The sequence below is a fragment of the Schistocerca cancellata genome, chromosome 3, assembly GCF_023864275.1.
Source record: "Schistocerca cancellata isolate TAMUIC-IGC-003103 chromosome 3, iqSchCanc2.1, whole genome shotgun sequence".
NCBI classification, from domain to species: Eukaryota; Metazoa; Arthropoda; class Insecta; order Orthoptera; family Acrididae; genus Schistocerca; species Schistocerca cancellata.
This window is the reverse complement of record NC_064628.1, coordinates 97,475,687-97,495,322: the sequence shown is the minus strand read 5'-3', so window position 1 is coordinate 97,495,322 and position 19,636 is coordinate 97,475,687. Positions and strand designations below refer to the sequence as shown.

Genomic DNA, 19,636 nt, shown 5'->3' with positions numbered 1-19,636 from the left:
AAGATGATGCTCATAGTTTTTAAGTAGATGCTCATAGTTGTTTACTAAACATTTTTGCTTGGAATGATCTTCCCAGTCATATCCCTGAATATTGACCGTTCTTTGCAGGACACCCTGCATACTAAATGTTGCACATAACACAACAGTTCATCCTCTGTGAGCTTACTCACTCTGCTTAGTTATGTTTGTGATACCCTCAGACAGTGAAGATCACACAGGAGAATGATTTACTTTTGGATAACACTTCCTTGGCAAAACAACGAGCTAGTGCAGTTGTTAAAACAATGGACATGCACATCGGAGAATGAAGGCTCAAATCGCTACCTGGACATTTAGATTTGCCTTTCCTTAAACTGGTTGAGGTAAATTCAGGTATAGTTACTTTTGGAAGAATACTACCAATTCTCAAATTTGAGCTAATGCTCCATCCCTAACGATAGGATGTTAAACCCTAACCCTTCTTCAACCATCCATTACATGGAAAAAGTATTCTGCATATTTCCATTAGGGATGAAAAATGTGAATCATGAAAACCAAGATTATCAGATCTACCCTGTGACTCTCTCTCTCTCTCTCTCTCTCTCTCTCTCTCTCTGTCTCCTGTTCATGGAGAATTTCACTATAATATACTAGTATTGATATGTCTTAAACTGTGACAAAACTCATGTCAGTATTCTGTAAACATATTCCATGACCAAGTAGCCCTGGTTGAAATGGTCCCATGGAATCTTAGACAATAAATAAATTAACTTATTCAAACAATTCTTTCAGTATACTCTTGCTTCCAATTATTTCCATCTCTTTCACCATCTTAAACCATTCTATGCTGATGTTGCAAACTGAAATAAACTTTTCCCCATTTAGTTATTGTCACAGTTGGTGTACTTGTGTGGTGTCGTAGAAACCCATTGGTTCAGACTCTGATAATTTTTTTAGCAATGGAGACAATCATGTAGAGACATGTACTTGCATGTACAGTATTATTTTACCTTATACTGAAACTTTCTTTCTGGGCAACCATAATACATTCTGGAAACATCCTCCAGGCTGTGGCTAAGCCATGTCTCCATAATATCCTTCTTTTCAGGATTGCTAGCCTTGTAAGTTTTGCAGGAGAGCTTCTGTGAAGTTCAGATGGTAGAAGGTGAGGGACTGGTGGAAGTAAAGCTGTGAGGACAGGTTGTGCATTGTGTATCTCAATCGATAGAGCACTTTCCCCTGAAAGTGAGGTCCCGAGTTCAAGTCTCAGTTCGGTACACAGCTTTAATCTGTCAAGAAGTTTCATATCTGCACACACCCTGTTTCAGAGTGAAAAAACCTAATTTGGGAAGATGCCTCAGGCTGTGGCTAAGCCAAGTCTGTTCGCAGCTTGTGGTCTTGTGCTTAGCATTGCTGACTCTGGATCACGGGGTCCTGGGTTCGATTCCCGGCCGGGTTGGGGATTTTCTGTGCCCGGGGACTGGGCATTAGTGTTGTCCTCATCATTTCATCACCACCATCACCATCATCATCATCATTCATGACAGTTGCTGGATTGGAATGTGTAAAAATTGGACTGTGTACAAATTGGGACTTTGTACGAGCCCTGATGACTGCACAGTTGAGCACCCCACGAACCAGTCGTCATCACCATCATCATCTTAAGCCACGTCTCCACAATATCCTTTCTTCCACAGCTGCTAGTCTTACAAGTTTTGCAAGAAAGCTTCTGTGAAGTTTGAAAGGTTGGAGATAAGGTACTGGTGGAAGTAAAGCTGTGAGGACACTGCAGATGGGAAACCTCATTTTGGAAACCTTCATACATAGTTAATAAGATGCTGTATTGTATAATGGCTTCTAGTCGTAGTCTCTTCATTTCTGTTCCATTATTTATTGCAGTATGAAACTTTCTGTTTATATGCTGAAGTACACAGGCATATTCTGTCTGTCTTATACGAAGTGTGCTGTGGGAGCAATGAAACTGATTTACAACCAGTTTTGAATGCTGCTAATGTGAACTTCTGTATACTGTGTACAAGCACAGTGTCATTTTTGTTCTGTGATTTCTATGTAGACTTGTGTTCTCCAAGTATCTCTGCAATATACTCAGGTTGACTAAACAAACCAGTTTCAATTTTAGTATCAAGCCTCTATTTTTCCCCATTTCTTCTAGCCATCTGAAAGTACTAAACGTTCAAAACATAGGTCAAGAGAAGGTTACAGCAGAGCGTTGTGTGCAGTTTCCTTTGCAGGTGTGTTGGTTTCCGAAATTTTCTCCAGTGCGTCAAAGCCTATTATTAACTCTCCTTACAGCTGAATTTCTTTGGCCATTCTATTTCATATTCCTTCATTTTGTCATCCACAGGTGATTAATTAATAAAGTCAGTTCAGAGGCAAAACACAAATTGATATTTAAATAATATCAGATTGTTTCTCTATTATACAACCATTGTCTTGCACTTATATGCAATGAAGAAAATTTGTCATATGCAACACCAAGTGGAAATCTTGCTTAAGTTCTTGTAGTTATTCCACCATGCGAGGTGGTGCAAAAGTTTATGGCACTGAACTGTGTAACATTCCCTTTTCTTGAGGATGACATCAGAATAAATTAATTTCAGTTTATTGATTGCAAATGCTCCTGGTTGTAAGTGAAGTTATTTGCAATTTATATTATTAATTATACTACATTCATTTTTTGTACTTTTCTGGTGAAATTATTCAACAAAAATTGTTGTTCACCATATTTGATCATTGCTGGCAGCCTGAGTTCTTGCTGTATGATTATTCTGCTATTTAAACTGGATTGTAATTTTTTCTTCAATAAGTAGCCAAACGCCTTTTTTAGATCACTTGTACAATTTATTCATAACTCCTGAACTGCATCTTGACAAAACATTACCTTCAAAAATACAACTTCCACTGCCATCAACATCTACCAGTACACTGTCAAATTACTACTACTACTACTACAAAACCACTAACTTACTTGTCACAATATCAAACAATGGAAAATCTAGGATGGAATGTAGCAAAATTATGAAAAGGAAAGTTACTACACACCACATAGTGGAGATGCTGAGCCTTATCTTTCCAGTTTCCCGCAACCTCCCAAAGTCCCATTGCCAGGCCACACAGGAGCATTTCTCTCATAATTCAGTACCATACAAGACTGGAGCAACTGAATTACATTCTCCAACACGGTTTTGACTACCTCTCATCATGCCTTGATATGAGAAATGGCCTACCCAACATCCTTCACACCATTCCCACAGTGATATTTCCCCCCCCCCCCCCCTCTTCCACAACTCACCACTGCCCTCCATCTAACCTGCAGCACTTCACTGTCTGCCATTCCTACCCTTCTATCCCTCCCCCTCCCCACCCTAACCTCCTTCTTACCTCCACCTCCACCCAGTCGCCAATCCCATCATGCACTGGTGCTGCTGCTCACAGCGTGGTTTCAGTTGCTTGAGACTGCAGTCATGTGTGATTGCATTTTTGTGTGTGTGTGTGTGTGTGTGTGTGTGTGTGTGTGTGTGTGTGTGTGTGTGTGTGTGTGTGTGTCTGTCTGTCGTCTATATTTGACGAAGTCCTTACTGGCCGAAAGTTTTATTTGTGGCAGTCTTTTTGTTGTTCTATCTGTGACTCAGCATCTCCACTGTATGGTGTGTAGCAACTTTCTTTTTCATAATATTGTTACTCATCACATTCATATTTATAGATGGTGAAGAAAAAATGTCACACTTGGAGGTCGGCATCTGAATCCTCATCCACATTCAAGATAAAAGTTTATCTAGTAAAATCAGATCGGATGCAGTTGGAAAAAGCTTGTATGAAAATGAGGAGATGGCAACAGCGTAACATCATGCAGCACATTGGAATGTACAGAGGAATGTGTATCACTCCACAGTACCACACCAGCCATTGAAGCTCAATGCGAAGACTGCTGGGACATCAAACCCGCATCCACCATGGAGCTATAGTTCGAATCCTCGTCAGTTTCCTTTTTTATTTTTTGGACATTCATTCTTGATTTCTCGTTGTTTATAAGCAGGGCATCATTTTGTCACGTGACAATAGCCTATCACATGACAGTGGAATCCACTAATCTGCGTGCATACGTCTACTAGCTGCTTAACTGCTTAACTGGATCTGTCAAGTTCACGATGGACTGCACAAATGATAAATACATTAATATGCTTTTGGTTCTGGGTGCGCCCAATAATGAAACTGCTGCGGCTTGTGCATTTGCTGCATGTTACCCACAAAGGGCTATCTTGATAATAATGTTTTTTGTCAACTGGAGCAACACCTTTGAGAAACCAGTAATCTTTGTCCATAAGTAATGTGTAGAAGTCATTCAAGGACTAGACATAGTCCACAAACAGAGGACACGATTCTTGAAACCATTCACCAGTCACCTTGTTGAAGTAGCCGAGATATTGCAAAGCAATTCTAGACATCTGATAGACTGGTTGTTGAAGTGTTGCACGATGAAGAACTGCATTCATGCTATTACACAGTAACTCAACAACAGTAGCCAGAAGACCATATTTGACAAGTACAGTTTTGTGAGTGGCTTTTGCACCAAGTGGAAGATAATGACCATTTTATAAATATAGAGGTATGGATTGACGTGAAGGTATTTTCATCCTGTCAACATCCATTATCCGTCATATCACAACCCGCATGTCACACATAATCGTGACTTTGGCATAAACCTGTGCATTGGAATCATGGGAGGAGTGCTTTTGGGCCCTTACCTATTGCCAGACCATTTCACTGTGCCCCAGTATTGTATATTTCTTTGCAGTACTTTGCATGATACATTAGAAAACATTCCACTTGGTGTTCGGTGATAGCTATGGTTTCAAAATGATGGTACACCACCACACTTTGGAATGAATATGCATAACTATCCAAACAAAACATTTCCAGGAAGTAGTTTGGTCATAGAGGTCCAATGTTCTGGCCTCCATGTTCTGGGACACTTAAAGGAAAAAGTGTATAATGCCCTGCCCATGGGTTTATACGACCCAGTAGCTTGTGTGGCAATGGTAGGTGGAGATATGTTGCCTAAGATCCTACAAAGTACAATTCAGTGAGTTGCAAAGTGTTTGCAGGTGCAAGGTGGTCGCTTTGAACATCTTTTTTAAACTTGAGGTTACTCATATATGTATGTACCAGCTCTGAAGATAAGCCTGAATGCGAAACATACAGAATGGCATTATTGCGCATAGCACAATGTCCAATTTTGTGTAGCCTGCTTGTTGTCGTTTTTGTACCTCACTGGATACAATCTTACTGTATCCACCATTGTTTTGTATTGGCTTTATTTGTGTCACTGACAAAATAAAGTGGTTATTTACTTCTGTAAGAAATTCATGTTATGTCTTAATGTTTAAACAAAGCTAACAGTAACAAAAAGAACTACACAAGTTACCACATTGTGTGGATGTAAATTGGATACAATTTTATGCTTTAACTGGGAGGAAACAAAGAAAAGAAAAAGAGTTCAATGCCAACGTGACTCAGACATCAGTGAGTTTGCATATACGTTCCGCATTGCATTATCTCGTCTCATTTTTTTTTCCAGTCATTGTTCTCAATGTTTTGTCTGAGCAGTCATTGCATGACACACCTTCAAGTTCATCTTTGAATACTTCATTCAGTGTCCCCCCCCCCTCCCCCCATCGGTCTGCAGGTTCGAGGTCAACATTGAAATTGCGGAACAACAGCACCTTCCAGTAAAATGTGCCTGTGGCTCTTGTTGTCACTATAAACCGAAGGTAGCGGATCAGTGTGACTTGAGCAGATGTGCAGGATGCCTTGCAGATGTATGTGCAAAACATACCGTCAGATCAGTGAGTTTGAAAGAGGGTGCATTATTGGCATGGGAGAATAAAATTAATCCACCTGGGAAATTGCTGCTCATGTGAGATGAGGAGTTTTGGCAGTGCAATGGATGTGTGCAGAAGGCCATAGAATATAATGAGGTGGATCAGGTTGCACCACCCAGACCATCCCCCGAGAAGACTGACACCTCAACCAAATGGCATTTCAGGACAGATCTGCATCCTTCTCAACTCTGGTGCAGCAGTGGAACAGTTAATACATCATACACTATCAGGGGTGAGAGTCGGTCGCAGTTTATTATAGCATGGATTACGTGTGCCTCATCCACTTCTCTGCTTAACCTTGACAAATGTGCAGAAATATGGTAGACGGCATTGGTGTATGGAATGACATCACTGTGGACAGGAAAGGCATAAAATAGTGTTTTTGGATGAATCCTGGTTCTGTAAAATGTAAACTTTATTAATTGTGTGAATCCAGCTTCTGTTTGTTGGAAAATGATGGGCCCATTTTGGTTAGCCAAAGATACGGGGAGCAACGTCACAGTGACTGCATTTGCATAAGACATACAATGCCAACTCAAGACCATATGGTGTGGGATGCTGTTGGGTACAACCACAAGTCACAGTTGGTTCATGTCCGGAGCACTGTGACCAGTGTGACCTGCATGAATGACATCCTGTGACCCGTAGCCGTACCCTTTCTGCACAACACCCCAGATGCCATTTTTCAGCAAGACAATGCACGACCACATGTCGCTGCACAAACACGTGTCTTCTTGGTGTCACAGGAGTCAGCATTTTGTCCTGAGCTGTGAGATCACCAGTCCTGCTGCCAGTTGAAAATGTGTGGAATATGGTGAAACAAAGAGTGCAGTGCTGTGACCTAATGCCAACCACCACAGATGAACTTAGGAACCAGGTGAATCAGCACGGATGGCTATGCCACAGGACATCATTTGAATCTTATATGTGTTGATGCCATCACACATGGAGCAAGTAATTAGGACCATGTGCTTACTATGCAACAGGACGCATCTTGAAAGACATGTTTAAAATTAATTAAGCACAATATTTCCCAGAGCATAGAACATAATGTAGATTTTATGGTCACTTTTGTCAATTACAGACACTTTCAGTTCCAAAAATTACATTCTGAGTATTTCTAACAGTTAATATTACAAAATGTTAATTTTAAATTGAACTAAGCTATAATTTCACTTGGCTTCAGTTGTAGTGGTTTCGTATGGCAGCTCATATCATTTTATGAAAATTGCTTCAATCCAATCTGTAAAGAAGATTATCAGTGTGACATCTGTTTTCATTATGAACAATTATACACATAATTTTACAAATATTTCTCAAAGACTTTGTCAAACTAATTTCTATTTATTTCATTAAATATCATTAAGAATAATTAATGTAAGCTGGAAAATTAAAATGTAACCATATACATGTATTTACCTAATGGTACTCTAATGTATCAGGTTGTATACTTAACTAACAATCAATAACGGAGTCTGTTCATTACATCTGGCATATGGAGGAGTGGTATTCGAATCCTTGATCAGATATAGAGATTTAGATTTTCCATAATTTTCACTTCAGGTGAATGCCACTATGGTTACTTCCAAAATGAATTTCTTTTCCCTTCTTTACACTGACCAATTTTGTGGTCTGTCTGTAATATCCTCCTATTTATTTATTTATTTATTTATTTTTTTATTGTTCCGTGGGACCACATTAAGGAGAAGTCTCCATGGTCGTGGAACGAGTCAATACATGAAATTATAACACGATTGTAGAAAAAGATAAAATGAAATATAAGAAACATATTCAGGCGACAAGTCGTAAGTTTAAACAAAGAAAATCAACAATGTAACACTGGAATTTGCTTAATTTTTTAGCTCTTCCAGGAGCTCCTCGACAGAATAGAAGGAGTGAGCCATGAGGAAACTCTTCAGTTTAGACTTAAAAGTGTTTGGGCTACTGCTAAGATTTTTGAGTTCTTGTGGTACCTTATTGAAAATGGATGCAGCAGAATACTGCACTTCTTTCTGCACAAGAGTCAGGGAAGTGCATTCCACATGCAGATTTGATTTCTGCCTAGTATTAACTGAGTGAAAGCTGCTAACTCTTGGGAATAAGCTAATATTGCTAACAACAGACGACATTAAAGAAAATATATACTGTGAGGGCAATGTCAAAATTCCCAGACTATTGAATAGGGGTCGACAAGAGGTTCTCGAACTTACACCACATATAGCTCAAACAGCCCATTTTTGAACCAAAAATACCCTTTTTGAATCAGAAGAATTACCCCAAAAAATAATACCATATGACATAAGCGTATGAAAATATGTGAAGTAGACTACTTTTCATGTTGAAATGTCACTTATTTCAGATACTGCTCTAATGGCAAATAAAGCAGCATGTAGTTTCTGAACAAGATCCTGAACATGGGCTTTCCACAACAGCTTACTATCTATCCGAATGCCTAGGAATTTGAACTGTTCCGTCTCGCTTATAATATGCCCATTCTGTCTGATCAAAATATCAGTTCTTGTTGAATTGTGAGTTAGAAACTGTAAAAACTGAGTCTTACTCTGATTTAGCATCAAAATTATTTTCCACAAGCCACGAACTTATTTCATGAACTACATTATTTGATAATGTTTCAATATTACACACAAGATCCTTCACTACCAAGCTGGTGTCATCAGCAAACAGAAATATTTTTGAATCACCTGTAATACTAGAAGGCATATCATTTATATAAATAAGAAACAGCAGTGGCCCCGGCACCGACCCTTGGGGAACTCCCCACTTAACAGTGCCCCACTGGGACTGAACATCACCACCACTCTCAATATTGCGGAGAATTACCTTCTGCTTTCTGTTCTTAAAGTAAGAGGCGAACCAATTGTAAGCTACTCCACTTACTCCATAATGGTCCAACTTCTGCAGTAATATTTTGTGGTCAACACAGTCAAAAGCCTTCATTAAATCAAAGAAAACACCTAACATTCACAACCTTTTATTTAATCTGTCCAAAACCTCACAGAGAAAAGAAAATATAGCATTTTCAGTTGTTAAGCCATTTCTAAAACCAAACTGTACATTTGACAGCAAATTATGTGAATTTAAATGCTCCCGTAACCTTGTATATACAACCCTCTTGATAACTTTAGCAAACACCGATGGCATAGAAATAGGTCTATAATTGTCAACATTATCCCTGTCTCCCTTTTTATAAAGTGGCTTCACTACCGAGTACTTTAATCGGTCAGGAAACCGACCACTCCTAAAGGAAAAGTTACAGATATGGCTAAGTACTGGGCTAACATACATAGAACAATACTTCAGTATTCTGCTAGAAACCCCGTCATATCCATGAGAGTTCTTGATCTTTAGTAATTTAATTATTAACTCAATCTCCCTCTTGTCAGTATCATGGAGGAGAATTTCAGGTTACAGTCTCAGAACACTTTTTTCTACAAGCGCAATATGATTCCCTGTTGGGACTAGGTTTCTATTTAGTTCACCTGCTATATCCAGAAAGTGATTATTAAATACTGTTCATATATGCAACTTATCAGTAACACGGACATTCCAACTACGCACTGATTCTATATCCTCGACCTGTCTCTGCAGACCAGCCACTTCCTTTACAACTGACCATATGGTTTTAATTTTATCCTGAGACTTAGCTATGCTATCTGCATACCATATACTTTTTGCCTTCCTAATAACTTTTTTTAGCACCTTACAATACTGTTTGTAATGGGCTGCTGCATTTAGATTGTGACTGTTTCTAACGTTTTGATATAATTGCCACTTTGTTCTACAAGATATTCTTATCCCTCTAGTCAGGCACCCAGGCTGTCTGTTTGTGCTAGTACCCTGTTTTGAACATTCTAATGGAAAGCAACTTTCAAAGAGCACGAGAAAAGTCTTGAGGAAAGCATTATATTTATCGTCTAATGTATCAGCACTATAAACATCTTGCCACTCTTGTTCCTTGATAAGGTTTACAAAGGTCTCTACAGCAACTGGATCAGCTTTCCTAAAAAGTCGATAACTACATTTAACATGTATTGCAGCACAAAAATCTTTTAGAGTTAAAATTTGTGCATCATGATCTGAAAGGCCATTCACCTTTTTGCTAACAGAATGCTCTTCTAGTAATGAGGAATGAACAAAAATATTGTCTATGGTTGTTCTACTGTTCCCTTGCACTCTCATTGGAAAGAATATGGTTTGCATAAGATTATATGAATTAAGGAGGTCTACCAGCATCCTTTTCCTTGCACAATCACTTATACAATTAATATTGAAGTCACCACATATAACTAACTTTTTGTATTTCCTATAAAGTGAACTAAAAACCTCCTCTAGCTTTAGCAAAAATGTTGTGAAATTGGAGTCTGGGGACCTATAAATAACAACAGTAAGACATTTAGCTCCACTAAATTTAACCACACCTCCACAACATTCAAACACCTTTTCAGTGCGGTACTTTGAAACATCAATTGACTCAAATGGGATACCGTTATTCACATACATGGCTACTCCCCCACACCGCAAAGAGCTCCTAGAAAAGCTGCCAGCCAACCTGTATCCTGGTAAAGGAAGCCCCTGAATTATCTCCTTATTTAAAGAGTGTTCAGATATACCAATAATTTCAGAGTCAACATCTATAAGCAGTTCACTAACTTTATCTCTAATACCTTGTATATTTTGATGAAATATACTAATTCCCTCATTAATCGGATACCTAAGCTTTGTCAAAAGTGGTTTCTTTGTTAGAGAGACTTCTCTTAAGCAGGAATACCTATCAGCTGACTTCAATCTAAAAAGGTACAGCTCTAACACCTACAACTACCGGAATTTTCCCATGAGTGATCCCACCACCCCCACCTATGCTGTCACCTATAAGCTTTGCCAACCTCCCCTTTCCATACCTGTTGAGGTGCAGGCCATGTCTAGTGAAACCCGTCCTGCTGATAGATTCCACCGACACCACTGAAATGTGACTCATGCCTTCTGTCATCAGCGCACCCCCAAGTCTCGTGTTATTAAGCCTGACGGCTGTATTAAGATGAGGCCGATCGTGACGCTGAAACAGTTCCACGAAATGCACATTCGTGTTGCCAGTCTGAGTGGCTATCTTTTCCAGGTCACTATCTATGTCATACTCCCCATCCCTGTCAATACTATTACCAGCCCCACCCACAATCACTACCTGATCCTCTCTAGTAAAATCCCTACATAACCCCCCTATGTTAACAGTCACCTGAGCCAATCCTGCATTAGGCTTCACAATGCTGGTGACCTGGTACTCACTCCCCCACACTTCCTGCAACTGCTGACCTACACCTCTACCATGAGAACTACCTAACAGCAGAACCTTCTTCTTTCTCTTAGACTTTGCAACTGTCATAGCCACTGTAACTGCTGAGGTCTGCTGCATACGTCCTACATCTACATTCAGTAGGAGGTCAAATCCTGAGCTGCTGCTTCTTCTTGATATTTTTGTGTAGATAAAAGCATTGTCTGCAGACAGTCTGACAGTACTTTTGCCATAGTATTTTATATGAAACATTATTTTCTTGTAAGTTTCTGCCATTTAAAGAAATAAAGCTTTACCTGTTTGCAACAGTCCATGGTTTACAAGACATTGCATGTGATGAAGATGAACTCTGTATCACGTAAGAATTTTTTTTTAAAGTCTTACTGACATTTCGGTAGAAGCCTTCTTTTTTCAAGTACCACCAGTTTATTGAAGCTTACCTAGTGACTGTGGAACCTGTAACAATAATATATTAAAAATAGTGATGTGATTATAATGTTGTGTATTCCTTTTTTAACCTTCTTATATACTCCATGTACTTTCCCCGTCTTTAATGACCTTCTCATCAATGGGGCATTAAACACCAGTCTTCCTTCCTTTTTGTAAGGTGCACATACAAAGATACCCATCTTAAAGTACCTTATGTGTTTTAACTGACAAAACTACTTGCCAGGTCATGCAAAGAGGTCATTTTAATCCCATTTTGCAAACAGGAAAAAAATTCAGCCATAAGTAGCTTCAGCAGTGCTGTATTACCACCTAAATAGGGAAAAGTCAGCTGGTACATTGTCTCAGTTTTGAAATTCACACATGTGTTTAGATAAGAAATATCCAACATACTGGCTTCATACACAGCTCTTTTAATCATTAGTTATGAGTGACATTCCGTGTATACTCCAGTTTCCGGTATCTTTGTCCTACTCATTAGGTTTAAAACAATTAACACTTCAGTTTTTTGTACTTCTTTGTTTTTATTAGTGAAACTATCATCTTTTTTTTGCTATGTTTACCCTTATATGTTGTAGCTTTATTAACAACCAATTTTTGATTGCTTATTCCTATGGTAAGAGTTCCAACAAATTTTTAAATGTTCATATTTTTATTATTATTTTATCAGTATAGTCAGTCATCATTGGCACATAACAACACTGTTCTTTCCACAGGTTTAGTACCAATAAGTGCAGAAGGAGTGGTAGTGACATCACATACGGGCGTTGTGTGTAAGCTCAACATCAAGGTGAATGAAAGTGAAGATATAATTGTTGAATCTGAAAATATTGTAACAAATTTCAAAACGAAAGATGTTGCTTTCTATGGAATAGCATGCAGCAGAAACCAAGCAGTATGGGCAGTAGTTACAAGGTAATCCATCGAACTGTTAATGTGTTGGAGAGACTTTTAATCATTAAAATACATAGTAATGTATTCATTTTCATTTTGAGAACTAAGCATAATTTCTCAGAGAATGCAGATGAAGATTTAAGTTTTTAGTTTACTGTTTTGATACAGTAAAATTCCTCCCCCCATGAACCATGGACCTTGCCGTTGGTGGGGAGGCTTGTGTGCCTCAATGATGCAGATAGCCATACCGTAACGACTACGGAGGGGTATCTGTTGAGAGGCCAGACAAACGTGTGGTTCCTGAAGAGGGGCAGCAGCCTTTTCAGTAGTTGCAAGGGCAACAGTCTGGATGATTGACTGATCTGGCCTTGTAACGATAACCAAAACAGCCTAGCTGTGCTGGTACTGTGAACGGCTGAAAGAAAGGGGAAACTACGGCTGTAATTTTTCCCGAGGGCATGCAGCTTTACTGTATGATTAAATGATGATGGCGTCCTCTTGGGTAAAATATTCTGGAGGTAAAATAGTCCCCCATTCGGATCTCCGGGCGGGGACTACTCAAGAGGGTGTCGTTATCAGGAGAAAGAAAACTGGCGTTCTACGGATCGGAACGTGGAATGTCAAATCACTTAATCAGGCAGGTAAGTTAGAAAATTTAAAAAGGGAAATGGATAGGTTAAAGTTAGATATAGTGGGAATTAGTGAAGTTCGGTGGCAGGAGGAACAAGACTTCTGGTCAGGTGCCTACAGGGTTATAAACACAAAATCAAATAGGGGTAATGCAGGAGTAGGTTTAATAATCAATAGGAAAATAGGAATGCGGGTAAGCTACTACAAACAGCATAGAGAACGCATTATTGTGGCCAAGATAGATACAAAGCCCACACCTACTACAGTAGTACAAGTTTATATGCCAACAAGCTCTGCAGATGACGAAGAAATTGAAGAAATGTATGATGAAATAAAAGAAATTATTCAGATAGTGAAGGGTGATGAAAATTTAATTGTCATGGGTGACTGGAATTCGGTAGTAGGAAAAGGGAGAGAAGGAAACATAGTAGGTGAATATGGATTGGGGCTAAGAAATGAAAGAGGAAGCCGCCTGGTAGAATTTGGCACAGAGCACAACTTAATCATAGCTAACACTTGCTTTAAGAATCATGAAAGAAGGTTGTATACATGGAAGAACCCTGGAGATACTAAAAGGTATCAGATAGATTATATAATGGTAAGACAGAGATTTAGGAACCAGGTTTTAAATTGTAAGACATTTCCAGGGGCAGATGTGGACTCTGACCACAAACTATTGGTTATGACCTGTAGATTAAAACTGAAGAAATTGCAAAAAGGTGGGAATTTAAGGAGATGGGACCTGGATAACTGATTAAACCAGAGGTTGTACAGAGTTTCAGGGAGAGCATAAGGGAACAATTGACAGGAATGGAGGAAAGAAATACAGTAGAAGACGAATGGGTAGCTCTGAGGGATGAAGTAGTGAAGGCAGCAGAGGATCAAGTAGGTAAAAAGACGAGGGCTAGTAGAAATCCTTGGGTAACAGAAGAAATATTGAATTTAATTGATGAAAGGAGAAAATATAAAAATGCAGTAAATGAAGCAGGCAAAAAGGAATGCAAACGTCTCAAAAATGGTTTCGACAGGATGTGCAAAATGGCTAAGCAGGGATGGCTACAGGACAAATGTAAGGATGTAGAGGCTTATCTCACTAGGGGTAAGATAGATACTGCCTACAGGAAAATTAAAGAGACCTTTGGAGATAAGGGAACCACTTGTATGAACATCAGGAGCTCTGATGGAAACCCAGTTCTAAGCAAAGAAGGGAAAGCAGAAAGGTGGAAGGAGTATATAGAGGGTCTATACAAGGGTGATGTACTTGAGGACAATATTATGGAAATGGAAGAGGATGTAGATGAAGATGAAATGGGAGATACGATACTGCGTGAAGAGTTTGACAGAGCACTGAAAGTCCTTAGTCAAAACAAGGCCCCCGGAGTAGACAACATTCCATTGGAACTACTGACGGCCTTGGGAGAGCCACTCCTGACAAAATTCTACCATCTGGTGAGCAAGATGTATGAAACGGGTGAAATACCCTCAGACTTCAGGAAGAATATAATAATTCCAATCCCAAAGAAAGCAGGTGTTGACAGATGTGAAAATTACTGAACTATCAGTTTAATAAGTCACAGCTGCAAAATACTAACGCAAATTATATACAGACGAATGGAAAAACTGGTAGAAGCCGACCTCGGGGAAGATCAGTTTGGATTCTGTAGAAATGTTGGAACACGTGAGGCAATACTGATCTTACGAATTATCTTAAAAGGAAGATTAAGGAAAGGCAAACCTACGTTTCTAGCATTTGTAGACTTAGAGAAAGCTTTTGACAATGTTGACTGGAATACTCTCTTTCAAATTCTAAAGGTGGTAGTGGTAACATACAGGGAGCGAAAGGCTATTTACAATTTATACAGAAACCAGATGGCAGTTATAAGAGTCGAGGGGCATGAAAGGGAAGCAGTGTTTGGGAAGGGAGTGAGACAGGGTTGTAGCCTCTCGCCGATGTTATTCAATCTGTATATTGAGCAAGCAGTAAAGGAAACAAAAGAAAAATTTGGAGTAGGTATTAAAATCCATGGAGTAGAAATAAAAACTTTGAGGTTCGCCGATGACATTGTAATTCTGTCATAGACAGCAAAGGACTTGGAAGAACAGTTGAACGGAATGGACAGTGTCTTGAAAGGAGGATATAAGATGAACATCAACAAAAGCAAAACGAGGATAATGGAATGTAGTCAAATTAAGTCGGGTGATGCTGAGGGAATTAGATTAGAAAATGAGACACTTAAAGTAGTAAAGGAGTTTTACTATTTGGGGAGCAAAATAACTGGTGATGGTCGAAGTAGAGAGGATATAAACTGTAGACTGGCAATGGCAAGGAAAGCGTTTCTGAAGAAGAGAAATTTGTTAACATCGAATATAGATTTAAGTGTCAGGAAGTCGTTTTTGAAAGTATTTGTATGGAGTGTAGCCTTGTATGGAAGTGAAACATGGACAATAAATAGTTTAGACATGAAGAGAATAGAAGCTTTCAAAATGTGGTGCTACAGAAGAATGCTGAAGATTAGATGGGTAGATCATATAACTAATCAGGAGGTATGAATAGGGTTGTGGAGAAGAGAAGTTTGTGGCACAACTTGACTAGAAAGAGGGATTGGTTGGTAGGACATGTTTTGAGGCATCAAGGGATCACCAATTTAGTATTGGAGGGCAGCGTGGAGGGTAAAAATCGAAGAAGGAGACCAAGAGATGAATACACTAAGCAGATTCAGAAGGATGTAGGTTGCAGTAGGTACTGGGAGATGAAGGAGCTTGCACAGGATAGATTAGCATGGAGAGCTGCATCAAACCAGTCTGAGGACTGAAGACCACAACAACAACAACAACAACAACAACAACAGCCTACATTAATTATTCTGAAGTAAATGTATTGTATTTTATCATTTACAGCAACAATCCCTTTTTATGACATCATTGTTACTAACACTAATAGCAGAGTAATAATTGTAGTATACTGTAAGTGTTAATATTGCTGTTTATTATTTACATCCACAGTATATGCAAGTTATATGACCATCTTGTCCTTCGGAAACCTGGTCAAGTAATATTTTGCTCATATATACCTGAAGATAATTTAACTTCCTGTCTTGCAAACAATGCAGCTAAACCACTTATAGACACTGGAGAATACTTGGAATTAATAAGGTAATTAAAATAGTTCAAACAAGTTTTAGTTATCTTGTTAAGGGTAAAAATTTGCAATATTTTTAATCAAACTAATTTTCATATGTTTAATTTTAATTAATAAAATAGTGGAAAATCCAGGATGGAACAGTGACAATATTATGAAAAGGATAGATTGCTACTCATTAAATAGTGAAAATGTTGAGTTGCTGATAGGCACAACAAAAAGACTGCTTCAGCCCAAAGGCCTTCTTCTAAATTAGACAACACACACACACACACACACACACACACACACACACACACACACACACACACACACACACAATGCAACTCTCACATACATGATCACCTACTTGTTCAGCAGTTTATTTTGGGCCTGTCTGCAACTCAACATTTCCACTGTATGGTGAGCAGAAATCTGTCCTTTTCATAATATTGTAATTTTAATTAATGTATCACAGTGCCTGTTATTGCAAATGGTGCTTGTCAGAGAAAGACAACTTATAGAATATGAAAATTTAAGTTTTCACCTTCTTATGTCCAAAATGTTAATTTTAAATCTTACTTCATTTAACAAGTCTCTTATGCTTTAATATTGATAAACATCTTTTTTGAAGCATAAGAAATAGTTTAAAGAGAATGCAGTTTAAATTATTCATTCTTATTTATGTATCCAAATGTGGACCTTTACCAGGATGATGTGAAGTGACAAATTCAGCCTTAAAACTGATAACAGGGAATGAGTTGTTATATCATAAAATGTTGTATATCTTTTCTGAATGACTGAAATTATATTCTGAAATATATTTTAAATGTGTAGCTTTGTCAGTGATAAACAAATTTTGTAGTTTGAATTATTCATATTTAGTACCACTTTAGAAAGTGCAGAAAGTCTCCAACTCTTTTCTTGTGCAGAATGAACTGTTTAAAGAACAAGGCAGTCCCACTGCTTCAGAACCTTCCTTGTGCAACAAAACCATTTCCTTGGGACATTCCTAGGCTGCGAGTGGAATTCTGGCTGGCACATGCAAAGCTGGTTCTGCTTCCTAATAGTGGAGAAGAAGACAAGGATCAGCAAATGAAACTTACTCAGGTGAGAAACAGCAATGCACTGATAATATATTTCAGGAAAAATATTTCTTAAGGGGTCCTTGTGTGTGTCTGGTCAGACTTTTCCTAGAATATGACCAATCCCTTACAACAGCCAACAACTGAAATCCACTTTGAATGGTTAGACTTAGAATGACAATTAAATGCCACACTATGTTATGGAGTGAGGTGGCATGTTGAGATTGGAGTCATATTTGAGAAGACTGGCTATTGAGATTTAGGTCTTTCATAGTTTCTCTGACCGTTCTAGGAAAATATTGCAATGTTTCCTTTCAGAAAGTACTCTGCCTGGTTCGTTCCCTAGTCTGAGATTGCACTTTCTCTTATGACCTAGTCATACAAACATCTTGATTGCCCACTTCTGAATGATCCTTGGGATGAAGAATTGGGGCTCAGGAGTGACATAGAGATGAACTAGGATCTGTGTAGCTTATATGGTGGCAGAATATCCATTTGCTGGGGGAGAAGAGGATCTTGGGTATGACTCTTCTTCTTATGGCATGATGAGGGTAATATTCAAAGTTGTGGTGAAGGATATGATTTGATCTCATATCTTGACACATCATATTATTTTATATTTTCTGGAAAGTCCAGGTCAGAATACCAACAATTATGAAAAGTATAGATTTTTACTCACCATAATGATGATGTGTTGAGTTGAAAATAGTTCTCTCTGCACTCAATGCGTCATCTTTATGGTGAGTTATCAATCTATCCTTTTCATAACTGTTTATATCTTCTAGCATTTTTGAAGTTTATTCTTTAGTGTTGCTGAATAATGCATATCAATAATGGTGAAGCAACAACTGGTTAAACTGTAGCCAGTGGTAAAAAGTAATCTTTATCTGCTGATGATGTTTTATGAATTATCATTGTTTGTGATGTCATGCACTGGGTATAATATCTGAATCTGATATAGCTGGTTGGCAACACTCTTGATATACAAATGCATGGAGATGTATATATTGGTATAACAAGGATGAAATTGCACGTATCTTGAGATTATGTTCAGTTTAATCATTCTCACCACATTTACAGTATACCTGAAGTTTCATTGTGAAGGAGTACATTCATGTGGTTCATAATGTACTATTATCAATTAAAGTCTTTACTGTCTGTATTATAATCCTCTACTGACAGAAAATGCGCATCATTATTTGATTAAATTGATAAAGTGAATGAGTCACTAGTCAGATGGGGAATAACAACGAAGAAATGGATTTGGAGAGAAGGAGTAATGTGGCCTTGTTGCTAATATTGCAATGGTAGTGGCACATCTGAATACATTGATTGATAAGGGGAATACTGAGCATTGATTAGTTTGTAACAACAATGATCTTGTTGTGATTAGAGAAGGAAATGTGATGAGAGTTTTGGTTATCAACTAGCTGGGCTTGACATTGTGCACTTTTAATGGGTCTGCCAAAGTTATTCCTTCTAATTTCTGCCCCCATGGTAGATTGTAGAAGGATTGGACTTTTAGATGTGAAACAGATGACAGCCATTAAAATGAAGACACCATTGGTGGGCTCCAAAACTTATTCATGATCATCCTAAGCTGGATGTGTTTTGCTCAGATAGAGGTTACATTTACAGGAATCAGGGTTGCTTGTCATATTAAACTATTTCTGCAATAACAACAATATGAAACAGATAGATAGCTATTCACCACAGAGAGAAAGCATTGATAGTGACTCACGTGAATTCCACACCCACAATCCTGGTGCGCAATTGTACGGTGCACCTCAAATGTCAGAAGATGCTAGTGCCAGCAGAGGCCACTACTCTTGGAAGCTAGTGCAGCCTCTCTGAAATGCACTCTACGAGCTGGCTGACAGTTTATAGAGTCGGGCCTGGCCAGCCTTGCTCTCATTCATATGTTGATGTTTGGCCTACGTTTATTGGACCAATAGTGTAGCCACTCCATGGCAAGTGTCTTTTTGGGTAAGTATTATCTGTGTGTTCTTGTGGTCAGAACACATTGGCAATGAGTAGGGTCTTGTTTCATGTGTTTTTTTGTATGATTGTTTTTCACATCTTGTAGTGACATGGAGTCTCTACTTCATAAATTGTTGCAACAACAGATGGAACTTCTTACAGTCATGCAACAAAATGGGCTGGTATTGCTTTCTCCATTTGCCTCCAGCTATGTTTCCTCCTACATTCCTGCTGCTTGACAGAGTGGTGGCTGGAATGCTGTTTATGTTCTGTGTGGAACTTGCCGGGTTGG

At 38.6% G+C, this 19,636-nt stretch overlaps 1 protein-coding gene across 1 annotated transcript in view; it reads left to right on the top strand.

The window, feature by feature from the left end:
* The window catches only part of LOC126177095 (T-cell immunomodulatory protein), a 425,282-nt gene that overhangs the window by 392,004 nt on the left and 13,642 nt on the right, over window positions 1–19,636 (top strand). Inside the window, exons 8-10 of the mRNA XM_049924349.1 lie at window positions 12,354–12,552; window positions 16,165–16,314; window positions 17,212–17,389. Of these exons, the coding sequence (XP_049780306.1) occupies window positions 12,354–12,552; window positions 16,165–16,314; window positions 17,212–17,389 (527 nt within the window). The remainder of the gene's footprint in view (window positions 1–12,353; window positions 12,553–16,164; window positions 16,315–17,211; window positions 17,390–19,636) is intronic.